Source organism: Miscanthus floridulus, chromosome 19 (assembly GCF_019320115.1).
Source record: "Miscanthus floridulus cultivar M001 chromosome 19, ASM1932011v1, whole genome shotgun sequence".
NCBI lineage: Eukaryota > Viridiplantae > Streptophyta > Magnoliopsida > Poales > Poaceae > Miscanthus > Miscanthus floridulus.
The window spans coordinates 105,268,429-105,284,568 of record NC_089598.1 but is presented as its reverse complement, the minus strand read 5'-3'; the positions used below and the strand labels follow the sequence as shown (position 1 = coordinate 105,284,568).

At 41.4% G+C, this 16,140-nt stretch overlaps 1 protein-coding gene and 1 long non-coding RNA gene across 2 annotated transcripts; one reads left to right on the top strand and one right to left on the bottom strand.

The window, feature by feature from the left end:
• Positions 1-290: 290 nt before the first annotated feature.
• LOC136529030 (uncharacterized) lies at positions 291-1,687 on the top strand. The gene is made up of 4 exons (XM_066522060.1): positions 291-672; positions 754-838; positions 1,028-1,143; positions 1,240-1,687. Exons 1-4 carry the CDS (start codon positions 325-327, stop codon positions 1,447-1,449), a joined length of 759 nt encoding a protein of 252 aa, XP_066378157.1. The 5' UTR covers positions 291-324; the 3' UTR covers positions 1,450-1,687.
• Positions 1,688-9,643: 7,956 nt separating this feature from the next.
• LOC136527205 (uncharacterized) lies at positions 9,644-11,337 on the bottom strand. Its single transcript, XR_010776725.1, has 3 exons — positions 11,235-11,337; positions 10,233-10,308; positions 9,644-9,882 (listed from the first exon to the last, which is right to left on the bottom strand). It is a non-coding gene; the product is annotated as an uncharacterized lncRNA (long non-coding RNA).
• Between the last annotated feature and the right edge of the window lie 4,803 nt (positions 11,338-16,140).

Below are 16,140 nucleotides of genomic sequence, written 5' to 3'. Positions count from 1 at the left end.
CCCTCAATCATGCATCGACCCCCCATGGCGCCATCCGAGGATGGAATTATCTCTGTTGTCATCCACCACTCACCACTGGCGGGGGGCTGATGAGATGAACGGGTGCTCCCCGCCTCCGCCGACGTGGACTCGCTGCCAGCCCCGCCCCGCAACGCGACGAACGAGAACGACGACGGGAGTGTCCGCGCCCACCCGCGCGGTGCACCGAACGTGGCGCACCACTTGTCGCGCTCTCCCGCGCTGGGCGCCGTGAGCCGTCTACTTAACCGCCCCGGCTGCGAGCGGAGTGGGAGAAGGCGGTTCGAGACCGTTCCAGACACGGCAATGAAGCCCAGGCCTCTAGATTACCATTGCGGCCCGGCGGCGGCGGCGGCAGCGGGGTGCGCTGGCTGGGCGTGGAGGCCGAGGCCGAGGCCGCGCGGGGGCGGGAGGGCACCAGGGGTGTCGCTCAAGTGCTCCCACTCGGCGGCGGCGTCGTCGTCGGCGGCGGCGGGAGCGGTGCCCTCGGAGCACCGTCGCCGCGAGGTGCTGTACCGCCCGGTGGAGCAGCCCGGGACGGGGAACGGGTCGGAGCTGGAGGCGCGGATCGAGAAGGTCATCTTCGCCTGCCGCTTCATGACCTTCCTCGGCATCGGTGGCTTGCTCCTCGGCTCCGTCCCTTGTTTCCTCAAGGTGTTCTCGCTTCATTGATTGATTCGAGCATACGGGCTTTATCTCCCCTTAATTTGTGAACTGAAGCTTCGGATTCTGCAGGGAAGCGTTCATGTGATGAATGCCTTCGTCGACTACTACCTGCACGGCGGAGGGAAGCTCATCCTCATGCTGCTGGAAGCCATTGGTAACCAAATCCACTCACCTGATGCTTGTTCCATACCTCAAATAAGCACTGTTATGTGGCTAACCACTGTAACCCTTAACTTAAGGCCACAATGTACAATTCTACTACGATATCATTGCCGCATGCTCAAATCTGTTCTAACAATGGGCCTAATGGCTTTCTGTTGTGCATTGCCTGTTTCACATCCAGAAATGTTTCTCATTGGAACGGTCACGTTTGTCTTGGGGATAGGCTTGTACGAGCTCTTCATCAGTACCATAGACTCCTCTTACGGGTCCAACCTGTTCGGCCTGTTCAGCCTTCCGGTTGGTTCACATGCACATCCCTATCAGTGATACTCCTGAGGCAGCAAAGAATTGCAGTCAATCGCAGTTTCTTGACATCTCTGTTTCTGTCTGTAGGACCGGCCCAAGTGGGTTGAAATCAAGTCGCTAAATGATCTTAAGACAAAGCTGGGTCATGTCATTGTCCTGGTTCTACTGGTTGGCATCTTCGAGAAGAGCAAGAGGGTCACCATTACATCCTGTGCCGACCTCTTATGCTTTGCTGGAACGATTTTCCTTTCTTCAGCTTGCCTCTACCTACTTTCCAAGCTCCATACCACCAAATGAGGCAGCCATGCCCGAAATAAGAGTGTTTGTATATAAGTGATAGGACTGTTGTGTTGCTGTGCAATGCCTCAGGTTGTGTTCGTGTAGTAAATAATTAGGAAGTGGGGAGATACAGATTTCCCATGTACTCATGTATGGCTAAGGAGTTTCAGTTAGGCACAACCACACTACATTGAGTATCATCCTGTATGTGTAGCTCGATGTAATACAATCAATAACTGATATTCTCTTGAGCAAACTTATTTCAGTTTTGTTTTTAGTATGGGTGCTTTTGAAGAGACCTTCACTACTTCATAAAGGAAAAACTGACTGGTTAATTGGTTTTTGATAGAAAGAAGTGCACATATTGATGTCTTCTTCTCTGTTTTATGAACAGATTTGAAGTGAGCAACCATATATTTCCCTTTTTCTCATCCACATATTTGGTGATATGGAAATGTTCGTACATTATCCGTCTTTGGTAGGCTGTTATTGTTATTTAAGCACGTGCCCCAGTTAAACCTTGTCAATATGACGGTGATCCATACTATATTTGATGAATGGAGGTTCCTTGTCTGATGGTATCACATGAGGTTTATTTCTTGTGCTGCAGCTAGCTTGTGAATGAACTGAAACACATAATCTTAGTGCATATATAACCATTGTCATGTATTAAGTGATAAATTTGTGACTTTATTTATTCAAGACAACATTATGAAGCATTTCTGCGCTGATATTCTTACAATAAATAAGATCAAGGAACCTAGATTCTGTACTATGTAATATCATTTTTAACAGTTTGATGAGGAACTACTACTACTACTACTACAATTGGTGCTCCAGTTCTATGACTTCTTTCAAATTAAACCAAGCGTCCACACGTATCTTGTGTATGTGGGTATCAAATGCTTGCTTGAGGTATGTTTCTGATCTTAAGTACTTATTTACAACTTCTCTCACAATTCAATATTTTGATATTTTCTAGTTGGATGGATCAATGCATTCTTGAATACCGCATGGCACCTTTGTCTAACATGACTTCGTATTTGGCATTTGCCTTTCCCTCAAAAAGGAAAATCACCGAGGAACAAAAATGTTGTGGCAGAATGATGGAAACTTCATGCTTTATGACCTTTGGTCAAGTTTACAGCACTTTTTTCTTGGGGTCATTGAATGAAGGACATGAATAAATGCAGATATGTTCTATTGTGCTTGTGCCACAAAGGATGATGGAACCTCAAATAAATTATATTGATGAGTTCTAGCCAACCAATGGGAGGCAATGTTCCAAAACAAAAAAAGACTTTGAAGTGCCTTTCCAAATCAAAATCAAAGTTCCAGGAATCCTAGAAAAATATCCTCCCACAGCGATGGGACAGTTTCTGGTGGCGCAATGCCTTGCATATAGTTGTTTTTAGCTTTGAACATTAGCTACTGCGTACACTTTTCCATATGCAGTGAGGAGCAACAAAACTAGAAGCCCCAACTTGCTTTTGCTTCGTCCACCCATTGTCCTGATAATTTCTGATAGGTCATGGTCTGAATTTAATCGGAACATGGAAGATATTGATACTTAAAGTTTCCAACTTGCATCCCTAATTTGGCTTCGATGATACATATTTAATCCTTATCCTTATTAACTTTGTGCTGCCAAAATGTGGACGGTAGTATTTGCTAGTTTTAGTACAATTTTATCAGCATGATAGTGTTACACTTTGTATTTCTAGTTTGCAACTTGCATAGGTGCATGCTTCATTTTGCAACTTGCATACTTAAATGAGACTTCCATGATATATTAGCTCTTGCAAGTTGGTGCAGACAAAATGTGGACCATGGGTTGTTACTTCTAATTTTAGTACAAGTGGTTCAGCTAGTGTGGTGAGCAGATGTTTCAGTAGAATAACCGATTATCATGTAAACAGATTATCCAAAACTGTGTCCTCAGTCCTCGGTAATCCTTTCCTTGGTAACTTTTTTAGAACTGCTAGTTTGGTTGATTGATTAATGTCGGCAGAAAAAAACTATAAATGAACTTACATGAAAGCTTACCTGTCAGGCTGTCACTTGGTTCACCCATAGTAGATGCATATTCCAGCAGTTTTTATTTTATATTATAAATATCACTGTATAAAGTATGTATTCAGGCAGGTGAAGCTTAGATATATTTCTTAGAATAAAACCGTATTAGGAAAAGGTGTTCCCCTGGCGTAGGATTTGTAAAAAAAAGAAAAGGTACTGGTATCCAATTGCTGAACAATTGGCTGGCTGTGGTCCTCCCATTAGTCATCTCCTTTTAAAGTACACCTTTTGAACTAAATTAGTAATACAACTTACAACCTGCGTATATAAAGAAGGGAGCTGGCTCAAGAGGTGAGGCAGTCTTAGCTGTGAGTAGCTGCAAGTAACTTGTCTACCGAGTTCTCAGCCCCCTAATCCCACTCCAAACTAGCAACCACCATATTTTTCCTTGTAAACTTCATGGCCATTTCGTCGAAAATCATTGTTGTGTTCATGTTGCTTCTCAGTGCTATCTTCTTGGTGCAGCTCTCTGTGCCAGCTCATGCTAGGAAGCTGGAAGTGTTGAGGGCACCTATCAGCAGCGTGCATCCTCCATGCACCCCAAGGAGTGTTCTGCAGGTGACTGCTACTCAGACCGAGTCTACCACTCCAGGTCATAGCCCCAGCATTGGCCATAACAGTCCTCCGAATTGAAATGCTCTCTGCATGACTCTGCATGAAGTCATCTGTATCTGGAATCTGTACTCCGATTATCTCAAGCTTATGCGGTTTTTCGTTGAGATCCTATGGTTTGTTTAAGCTTGAAAGGCATAAGGCATGCCATGGAGGCAACCTGAGTTTTTGTTTCTTTTCCTTTTAGATACACCACCAGTAACACCTGAGCATGCATGCTTTCGTGCTTTATTTTTCCACTCTTGTGTGAAAGATTTACTAAACTTGAGGAGGTGTAGCTGTCTCTCTTTTGTAAGCTGTTACTCGATGCTGTAAACTTGAGGAGGTGTACTGTAACCTGATCTTGTTTAAAGTTTTCCTGCCACGATGAAATAGTTTTGCTTGTATATTTGTGTGTGCAATTTGATCTACCTTTGTGTATCCTTGGTTTGAATAATAATCAAGTTTGTGCCATTCAAACAGGAAAACACCTAGAATAATTACAGTTCTGTTCTACATGTCTTTTCCTTATCTATGCCATGTCATGTCTTTGTCCTTTGTTGCATCTGCTTGGGCTTCCCCAACGTGCCATGTTGGCGTGCTGCCCCAACCTCCACCTCTGCATCAAGATTCCATGTCACTCGGTTTTGATGGTCTCACAGATGGGCACGGTACAGTGCCCATACACATAACAAAGGAAAACGATCAAGAATGCATTTTGACAGAGAGAACGGTACCTTGGGAGAAAGAGAAAAGAGAAAAAGTGTTGCATGCATGCCTCCCTACCTCTGTAGGCGCAAGGCAATGAGACATGAGGAATTATGCATGAGCCTAGCTAGCTTAGTCTGGAGCTAATGCTTATACATGTCTGTCTTGTGCGTGCCCTTAGCCACCTGGCAGTGGAGGAGCCAGAAACTTTTAAGTGCCAGGACAATTCTTTTTGTGCATAAATATTTGCCTAAAAAGATATAATATTTCTCCAGAATACAAAGATTTTTTTTTTTCCTTTGCGCTTTGCCAACGAGCCCGGGCAGGCTCCGCCAGTGCCACCGGGCATGTTCTCCAAAGTAAGATGGCGACATCTCTATGCAAGAATCCTATTGTAAGCCTGACAAAAGAAAAGAAGAGTCGGGTTTGTAAGTTGCCTTTGTTGCATTCCTTTTTGAACGAATACTACACATGGTAATGAAGTATGATGGCGTTCAAAACTAATTTTTCACTAAAAAGGAATTAATTTCAATTTAAAGGATTTTGATTATTACTACTCCAATCCCTCCTCTAAACTAATTAATTAGCTTGTCCTAAGTGTCATATATTTTTTCGCAAAAAAATGTCATATATTTAAAAACAGTCATGCTTTTTTGACTGAAGGGAGTACCATGAACAAGAATGCAAAGATAATAGCTCAATGCAAGGTCATCATAGTCACAAAACAAAAGATGTGCATAAAAGAGCGTAGTGATTATGAATGAATCTCCTGAACGACGAGCTGTCCGGTGATTATCCGTACCACGACGTAACAGCTATTGGGGCCAAAGCAAAGCAAAGCATGCGGTCGGAGTGCATTGTACTATGAGCGCGTGTTTAGTTCCCACCCAAAATCCAAAAAAGTGCTATACACATCGAATCTTGCGATATATGCATGGAGCATTAAATGTAGACAAAAAAAACTAATTGCGCAGTTTAGTTGGAAATTGCGAGACGAACGTTTTGAGCTTAATTAGTCCACGATTGAACACTATTTGCCAAATAAAAACGAAAGTGTTACAGTAGCCCAAATTCCTAAATTTAGGCAACTAAACACGCTCTGATATATGAAATAGCCCTGTTCGCTTGGCTTATAAGCCGTACTTTTTCAGCCAACGAACAGTATTTTTCTCTCACAATAAATCAGCCAACAGTACTTTCAGCCATGGCTTATCAGCCAAACGAACATATATTATAAGAAATAAAGTACCAAGACAGCTAGTAGGGAGACACACACACCACCACTACACTAAACACTAGACACCAGCCACCATTTGGTCCCGGTTTACAACAAACAAGTATCACTGTCCTAGGTTAGCACTTGCGCTCATCATCATACACGTTAATGCATCTCCTTTTTCAGAAAAGTAAACCTAGTTGTTTCTAAAAATTGACCAGCAACACGTAGTGACTGAGAAAGATACTTCCGAATTAAAGCATGTGGGAGCTGCGATAGGTTATTTTTAACACATCTCCTTGATTGTTTAGTGTTTTCTTGACTGATAGGAATCTCCATTAAGTGTGTTCAGCCATGTAATAACAAAAGGCTTTTCTTTAACAGCTGCATGAAATGCTCTAAGATTTGCTATAGGAATTTTATGCTTAACAAAAAGAATAATAATGATGCCACATTATGTCATTTCATATGTCCTTTTCAGTATGCGTATTCGAGAAACTATGGCGTTACTAGAGCAAAGCTCCATGCAATGTTCTGATGAGCACTGTATGCGTTGTACGAGGAGGAGGAATTACATTAATTTCTAGTAATAAACCAAGTAAGTGTTTTCCTAAAATGTATGGTCAATTACACCCTTTTAGCTTAATAATGAATATTTTTTTTACGAATTTATAGAAGCACGTATATGAGTATGTTTTTAGGTGACTACATGATCAATAGATTATTTTGTGTCAGAAAATACTTCCAAAATATGTTTGTTAGAAATTCAGTAATCAAAGTATGTTTTGTAGACTATCTATAATTCTTATAAGTTATTACTGCCCCCTTTCCAAATTTTAAGTCGTTTTGACTTTTCATAATAGTTTTTATTATGTGCCTATACATAGTGTATATCTAAGTGCATAACAAAAACTATATACTTCGAAAAGCCAAAACAACTTATAATTTGAAATGTAGAGAGTATATTAAATGATCAAGCATGCACCCTCCATCCAAAAAAGTGTCATTCTAGCTATGAAATTGAACGGCAAAAAGAATGTCATTTAGCTATGAATTAGGAGGGGGTACGGTATACTTGATAACATGCATATATAATCAACAACTCGCCAACATTTAGCAGCTGATGAACTGACTTGTTTCCAGCAAGAAGAATGGTGAGCTGACATCATTTAACCCTTCAACTACAATCAGCATGCAACGACATATTTTCACCATCACTCTACAGCTGTTGGTGAGTGACAATCTGAGGTCAAGCCGACAAAAACACAGTAAAGCATCTGCACGTACACATAGCTGACTCAGCATCTCAGCCCTAATGCCGCAATGCATCTCCTTTACAATAAAGAAAGCCTTGTGGTCTCCAAAACTTGACCAGCAGCAACTAGTGCTAGGCAATACGGTTTCCCAAATGTAGCATGCGGCTAAGCAGCGATATTTTATATTGTTCGGCAATTGTGTGAAGTAATCACCATTAGCTTGCATTAGGCAATATAATACAGGCTTAGTGTGGCAAAACAAAGCTGACTAGATTGCTGTTTTCATGTAAAGCTGCTTTAATTCTGCTGCATACATATCTGTCTGTGCATGCTAGCTGATGAACTAGTAGCGGAATCAGATCGCCTGACGTCGCCTTCGTCGACTGCACTCGGCAGTCAGCCATATCTAACCGTCCCGCAGCAATCCGAGGGTGAACTCGAGCACGAGGCTCCCACAGTTCTATCCACCCACACGCTGAGTCTCGGCCCAACAAAAGTGCGGCCTGTTAAGGGGCGAAGCCCATTGCAAGACCGTGGGTGCCCAGGCACCCCCTCCATTTTGAGAATTTCTTGAGGACTAGAAACTTTTGGCCCTATAGGCACCCCCCATGGCCCAAGATGAGGCACCCCCTGCAGCCCAAGAAGGCAAAGAAGCCCACGTCGTAGCCTGGTTTCCATCCAGCTGAAGCGTCGCTCCCTCGCAGCCTCGCTCGGATTGCATCGGTCGCGATTCCTGGCTTCCTTCCGCGGGTTTCCATCCAGCTGAAGCGTCAAGCCGCGCCGCGCGCCCCTGCAAACCTGTGGCGTTGCCGTCCAATCTCCAAGCTGTCTGACACTCCGACTCTGACTCCAAGCGTCAAGCCGCGCCCCTGCCGCCCTGCGCCCTGTGTCTGCTGTCCGCGACGGCGAACTGACGGCGACTCGCGCTCGCCGACTCCGCGTGCCACCGTGCCGCCTGGCCGTCCGGCTGGCCGCTGGTCGTCCACTCGGCCACTCCATCGAGTCCTTGTCCAGTGAGTTTTTATCCTCAATTTAATGCCCAATCGAATTATTTATCTGTGAAATCGTGAACTGCAATTTGATTATCCTTCATGCATATGATTGAATTTTAGGTAATCATGGAGAGGTATTATAAACGGAAAGCTCAAGACACGATCGATGCCAATAGAACTTCATGTCTAGATGAAATCAATTGGGATGAGGAGATTAAATATGACACGGTTTGAGGAAAGAAATTGATGCTTACCATCCTAACGTGAGAGAAAAGGTGAGAAGAAAATACTTGCCAGCCTCGCACGTGTGATTTTCGTATTACACAGATCGGAGAGAAAGAGAAGACGAGAAGATTTATTCCAGAATGGTTTGATGAGTTTGGTCCTTGGCTTGAATATAGTGAGGCAAAGGATAGAGCATATTGCTTTTATTGTTTCTTGTTTAGAGAAAAGAAAGATGCAGGACATGATGCATTTGTTGTTAACGGCTGGAATGGCTATCATAGGAAAGAAAGGCTAACGTCACATATTGGTGAGGTTGGTGGCTTACACTATAATGCAATGAAGAAGTGTGATGATTTGTTACAAAGAAAGCAACACATAGATGTTGCTTACACTATAATGCAATGAAGAAGTATTGAAACTGATTGAAGCAAGTGCGAGTCTTGCCAGAATGAAAAAGATATATCTGAATATTTGAGATGGAAAAAATAGGTGCGTGATGTTCTGATTGTTCCTTTTTCTTTATGAGATGATATAGATTTTACTTGTTCACTACCGAATCAATTTTGTTGTCTAATTGCTCTGATTTTCTGCTTCATATACAATCACAATTGGCACAAATTGCTACCACTTGTGTTTCCTATCCTATTTAATTTCCTTCACAAACTGTCATGGGGGAATGCAGCTTTCCTGCAACCCGCTGAATGGAGCTCGAGCTCGCAACTGCATCTAAAGGCTTGAACTGCAGCTGGAGCTCGAGCGTTGGGGGCTGCACCTGTAGCTGCGCGTCGGCAAAGGGATGTCTAGATACATAGCAAATATACATCTAGAAAAGCCAAAATAATGGCTCGCAGTTTGGAATTTGTTTGGGGGGGGGGGGGGGGGGGGGGGTGGATACATGATTTTTACTTTGGACTTGTGAACAAATTAAGGTAGGTGTGTTGCACTATGTGGCGCAATGTCATGGTTTATGTGCTTATGCCTTCTGCACATTGCGATCTGATCAGTCTTTTTAGCTACTAGTACAATTCGCGCGCCCTCGCGCACGTTGGTTAAAACACATGATATATGAGCGTCACAGAATGAAAATAGCCAGTATCTAAAATGGCTTGTCAACACATCATTAGTTAACTATATTATCTGAGAAGCGCTATGGCATAGAACAAAGATCAGTAACGTGCACTTACAAAGGAATCTGCTTATTGGTACAACACATAACGGAAATAGGTAGTGCCAGGTATGTGGACACATGATGCGGCTATAGTTACATTATTTGATAAGCATTTTGCAAAAGCTATTAGCTAACTAGAAGTTGGGGCTGAATAGCAAAGCCTTCCTTCTAGCGGGTGTAGCTTTGTCGCCGATGAAGTATGCTGCTTTGGTTCCAGATCTATAGCAATGAGAACACCATTATGAGTGCAGTGAATATAATATGCGATGCCTAAATCAGCGAAAGTAATAAATTAAGAGAAGCAGCCAGAGGAAAAAGGCAACAAGATTTTCAAATTGTGCCAAAGATCTGTAAAATACTATGCTTTGGGCGAGAAGACAAAGCTGTGAAGAATCGTTTGGATGGGCCAGATAAAATGCTCGGATGCATGTTTCTTGCTAAAAAAGACAGGTATTTTCTTGTAGTTTAAAGAATGGAGGTGGCAAAACAGTACAGGTTGCCAGTAGAAGGCAAATATGAAGGCACAGGGCAATGGCAGTCAAGCATGAACCATGATAGGTAAGGTTTACCTATTTTGGCTGACGTCCAGAGGAAGTTCGCCGTCCACTGCTCTTTTCTTGCTGTTTAGGATTTTCTTTCGTTCATCTACACAGTGCAGAATTGTTATGAGCATCAAGCAATGTCAAAAGAAAATAGCAAAACACCTTAGGCATAATTATTAAGGTATCGTTGCCCCCTTCTTTTCTGCTCTTTGAATTTGTCAACCTGCTAATTTCATTGCAGCTGCAACTAATGAGGGATCCAATAGCATAGTTAACCATTCAAACGGCATAGACACACCTGTACTTGCCCGAAACAAATACATTTTTTTTGTCTCGTAGCATCGAAAAACTAAACTAATATCGAAATGATTGTTTCAGTCTTCATTTATTAGTTTCACTCTACAAAGATGATGGAATGAAAGCATGGTGATCACGAAAATAAACATGAAACTTTGGAGTCCTGTACTTAAAAATTGTGTATTGATACGTACTAACTGAACAAATTTATTCATTTCATACTTATCTCCAAACACTTCTGACCAATATCATTGTACATATGAGAATGATTGGAGACGGCAAGAGCCCAGGCCAAAACTTGAACAATTTGGACCGAAGTGCACGCATCATCTTTGTTGATGTAATAAGTTTGTAATTTTGAAAGACAACAAAGATAGGTATCATATACATGATACCAAAATTGTACGTCTGTACCACTGTAGCACAGGCCCAGATTGGAAGCTTCATTGTTTCAATATATTATTCCACTCTAGTTAGGTAAAAAAAATAGGAGCATCATGAGCAACCTAAATCATTTTGTGAAACCTATCTGGTGGTTGACAGAAAGAATTCAAAGGAGAAAACACATCTAAAGAGTACTTTGGCAACATTTTTGAAAGTCAGCATATTGGTTTTTTTTAGTATGATAGGTATCATGGAAGTCTATAAATAACCAGATTCAAATTTGATCGACGCACCAAAACAGAGCAAACTGAATAATAAAGAAAAAATGGAAAGCATTTCTTTTTTTACCTTCACAGGTCTTGAAACCTTGAGGCCAAGTGATCCAAGTGATATGATGTTCCACTTCTTTAGCATTTGAATAGATAGAGTTTTTTGCGAACTTTGACAGAAAAGATAAACAATTATGTCAAAGGAAGAGAAAACTGATAGCTCTAGAACCTATAGTTAATAGAGCAGCAGAACCCTAGCGCTCACAAGGCTACACTTCACAGGGTAACCAACCCATTTAAAGTAACAGAAAATGACCACAACATTTAACCATTTTATGAACTGCACTACTAAAATCCCTATAGCTCAGCAAAGCTTCTTTCTCTATCTTAAGACCTAAGAACTAAATAGTTAAATTGAGGGGCAAACTGTACATGAGCTATAGAAATTATAGTAGAAACTGCTAAAATGGTAACAGTAGACAATGTCACACATCAATCTGTTTCCTTTGGTAATTTTTGAAGACCGAATAAATAAATTCAGCACCAATTTTGGAGACCAGACTGTGTAAATATAGCATCAACTTTGTGTGTCCTACTGTCTTCATCATTTATAACACCAGAAAAAGTTTTGAGGAAACAACTATGTCCATTGGGTCCGTAGATACAGAGGTTGACTTTTTGTTGATAGCACAAATGTCTACAATAAGTTATCAAAGCATGCACATTTACATTGACAACAACAAAGCTTAGAAAAGATTACATTCAACAATAGAACAAAAAATGCACCTCATCTACATTTTTAAGTTATGACCATGAAAGGTATTACCTATGAGATGGAAAGTTTGTGACAACAGCTGGATCCTTTGTAACACCTCTGGTGTTTTAAATACTAAAATATGCCATGTTATCATATGCATTGCACATCATTCTTGTGTTAGTGAAAACTTTGATCTGCATTCACTAAAACAAGTTTACTTTTATGATTATATGTGTTGACTTGTATGGGATGAATCAAGTTCAAAGCCTTAGTGTTAAATTTGAATTCCAAAACCCTAATTTCCAGCAATTAATTCTACCCTGGAAAAACCTAATTCAAAATCTAAGCACAATTTGGGGTTGAGCCTAAAAGAAGAAGTGTAGAGCTTGTCTACAAAGTTGGTTTTTGGAGTTTTCAAAGTTGTTATATAAAATTTGAAGTAATTTGAAAGGGGATAAATTCTTAAAGTGTCCCCTTTTGATTTTAAACTTGTATTGTTATATGTTGATAGAATTTGAGTATGGTTATTAAAGCAAAGTTGTAGAACTTTGAATTTGGAGCAACTTTTATTTTTGGAGATTTTTGAGTTACCATACAAATTGGAAAGTAATTTGAAAAATGAAGCGAGTGGCAATTCGGTAAATAGCTTGAACAGTGTAAGCAGGCGGCTTCCACACGCGTCCGCGAGCGACACCTCCTGTTTCGACGTGTCCGCATTGCCGTTACGTGTCAAGTGCACCTCTCCCGTCGCCCTCCGCTCGACTGATAAGTTTAAGAGCGCCCTCCGTCGCTCTCTCAGTTCCTCTGTTTCCTGTCAGCGCCGCCCAGCTCCGACGAGCTTGCGCCGGAGCCGTAGAGCTCTCCCAGTCTCAGCTGAGCACGTCACCATGATCGCCATCACCTAGCGCCTCCATATCACCCACTTGCTCAGCTTCTATCCCTCTGGTTTGCCCAGCGTAACCTCGTCTTCTCCAACTTCGGTGAGGATCCGCCGAGGTCCATTCCACCTTAGACAGGGAGTTCGAGTAAGCTTCTTGCTTCAGCTTTTGTTGTTTCTTGATCCTCATTCCATCATGATGTTCATGAGCTTGATCGTTGATCATTTGGTCAGTTATTTTCCTCAGAACGGAGCTTCACCGTGAGTTCACGCTGCCGCTATCGTCTCCAACGCCGACGACCTAGCTCTGCCTCGCCTTAGCCGTCGTTCTCGTGCGCATCAGCTTCGGGGTGAGCCACTAATCATGCCTGTGTGATCTATTTTACCTCTAACACGCCGTAGCCATGGGACCGCGGGACGCCGACGAGTTTTGCTCCGTCGTGCCGCTGCGCGCGTCGCTGCTAGTGTTGTGGAGTGCTATTGATTCAATTAGGTGCTCGGTTATGTCCGTTAGGAGGTGCTGACTACGTCGGAGACTTTTGTTTTGCCGGTGAAGTCATAGATCATCGTCGCTATCTTGGCAGGACACCGCCGTGCCGCCATCGTCGCCAGCGAGGGCTCTGCAGTAGTATAGATGCTCAACCAGTACCCTTAGTCGAAGCGCAGCGCTGGGGAGGTCATATTGGTTCCATCCGTACCGTCGGAGACCTCACCGTCAATGAGTAATCGTCGGTCAGAGGGCCTCGCCGTCGTGGTCAGCGCGGGCTGACCGGTAGGGTCACCCTGTCAGTAGCTGTTTAAGTGAAAATGAATTTTTCTATTTTGCAGAAATAGTTAAATAGTGCTGTGATTTGTTTATTTTGTGTAGAGATAAATAGAGCTCCAAAAATTATAAAATTTTTTGTGTGACCTCTCTGAGATGTGAACTATTTAGAAAAAATATTAAATATTACTTTTCAGTACATTTTGAATGTGATAAAAATTGCTTAAATTAATTAATAAATGAGATTCCATGATTTTTCTAGGCTTAAATAATTATCCAAAAATTATGAAAATTGTTTTTACACTTAGTTATCATGTGATGAGCCTTCACAAAAATTTGGAGCTCATTTGGAAAAAGTTGTTTTATTTCATAATTTTGAATTAATTAATTATTTAATAAAAACAAATAGTAAACCTTAATGACTTAGGTTTTGTTTGAATTTGGGATTGAGTGATGACCTTGAGTCATTAGTATAAAATGATCCTTGGCACTTTAAGTAAGTGTTTGAGTTTATGATCAAGTTGTGATTAAGAAATGTTAATTAGTATAACCCCACTAAGGTCATTAGTGTTAATCTAAGTAAACCCTAGAGAAGGTTTAGTTAGTTGTTAGTTTGTAACTATACCGTGAAGGAAAGTTATATTCAAGTTATTAACTTTTGCATCCATCGTCAAGCATCATGTTTTATATCTCGCATCATATTAAACATGGCATTGTTACTACGTGTAGTGAACAAAAGTGAGAACTTGGTAGTCAACCAAGTTGTTGAGGAAGTCAACCCACCTGTTGAGGTCGGGTTTGATATCTGTGGGACATCTCTAGAACCTAACTATTCCAACAATCAAGGCAAGCCCCGGATGCATTTAAACCTACCTTATGTTTTATAAATTTATATCACTTTTATTATTAAATGTTGCATTAAGTGATTAGGAGTTGAGTGGAAACCTAATTGGTGCATTACCAACCTTGTTTTTCCATATCAACCTTGTTACCAGCTTCAATTTGAGAATGCCTAATTATGCTTAGCCATGCTTAGACCGATAAAAGTCAGGTGATTACCTATCACCTGCGAGATATAAATGGATTTTTGGATATGATTGGTTATTTATGTTATCATGAGATATAATCATGTGGAGTAATAAATCTAGATCGTGCGGACTCGGTGTATGTGAGCCACAAGACATGGATGTCCTGTGAGCGGGTTCTTTTCGCCTGTGTCGATTAAGAACCGTCCGTTGTTGAATTGCATGAGGTGAGACTTTGTAGTACTGGCCACATACTCCGGTAAGCCTTAACTCGGCTATTCTATTACAAGAATGGCTACTCGCGCACTGGGAGTGGAGAGATGGCGAGAGTAGCATGTACCCACGTGGCAATGGGCTAGATTGGTGGAGTACTGTGCTCTCGGGTGACGCGGACCCGTTCTTATTTTAGAGGATCTGAGGGTAGGTTGATCTATGTAGATCAGGGACCTGCATATGTCGTGTGGTTGAGAATCCCTAGCTGGGTTATAATCAGTTCAAATTGTCGTTGCTCCTCGGTTATGGAGACTCAACTCATTGTTCATCATCGTAGTTAACAAATGGAACTTGCGTAAGATTTGAGAAAGAGTTGGATATGAAGTCCATGATCTCAATATGGATCATGTCAGCTTTATATATGATCTTATGAAGATTTAAATGTTGAAAGAAAGAATCTTGTTAGAGAGCTTTTATGCAAAAGAACTTTGATTCTTGCTATAGCATTTCCTTGAATCCCTGAGCCTACATTCTTGAGTCTTCTCTGTTTTTACATCGGTTAAGTCTTGTTGAGTACTTTTTGTACTCAGGGTTCTTTAACCCTTGTTGTAGGTGAGCCTCATGAGCAGGTCTGCTTTGGACCGTGCTGCATGACGGTTTTTCAAATCGATGATGACAAGTAAATGTGTGGCCCTTGGACAGGGCACTTTAATTGTGTGTTTTGTTTTATGTTACTAATGCTACTCCACTACTTGGTTTGTAAGCTTTGAAACAACTATTTTGTAACTAAGTTATTGTAAGACTTCCGCTATTTTACTTTAATGTAAGTTATTGAATAAACTGATGTAATACTGCAATGACTCTGTAATAGATCCTGCTCGGAAAAATCGTGGATGATTCGGGTTTCCCGAGGACACCCGACAGGCTTCTTAAGTTATCGGGAACATATGCATAGTCGCCAGAGGTCATTGGACAATGACAGATGCATGTGAGCCCTATAATTTAGGAGGTTCTGCCATATCCTTCCAACTTTCACATAGCTTCTTTTGAGTTTATGCACAAAATTGGAACTATTCTTATGTTAGCAATGGGGAAATGATCATATCAATCTTTGGTAATTTTAAGTTAATAAAAATATCGGTGTTAGCAATGGAGACACTGGCATTACATAATCCTAGGACTTATATTAGGCTATAAAATAGACACCAAGAACATGTAAAGATATATGAGGGACCTTATATTTTGTGAACTGATACTGTAAGCATGCAACTTGTAGCAGAAGCGAACAGGATGTTGAAATTTTCTCAGTAGTTGGATCCTTCCAGTTTTCACATAACCTCTTTTGACTTG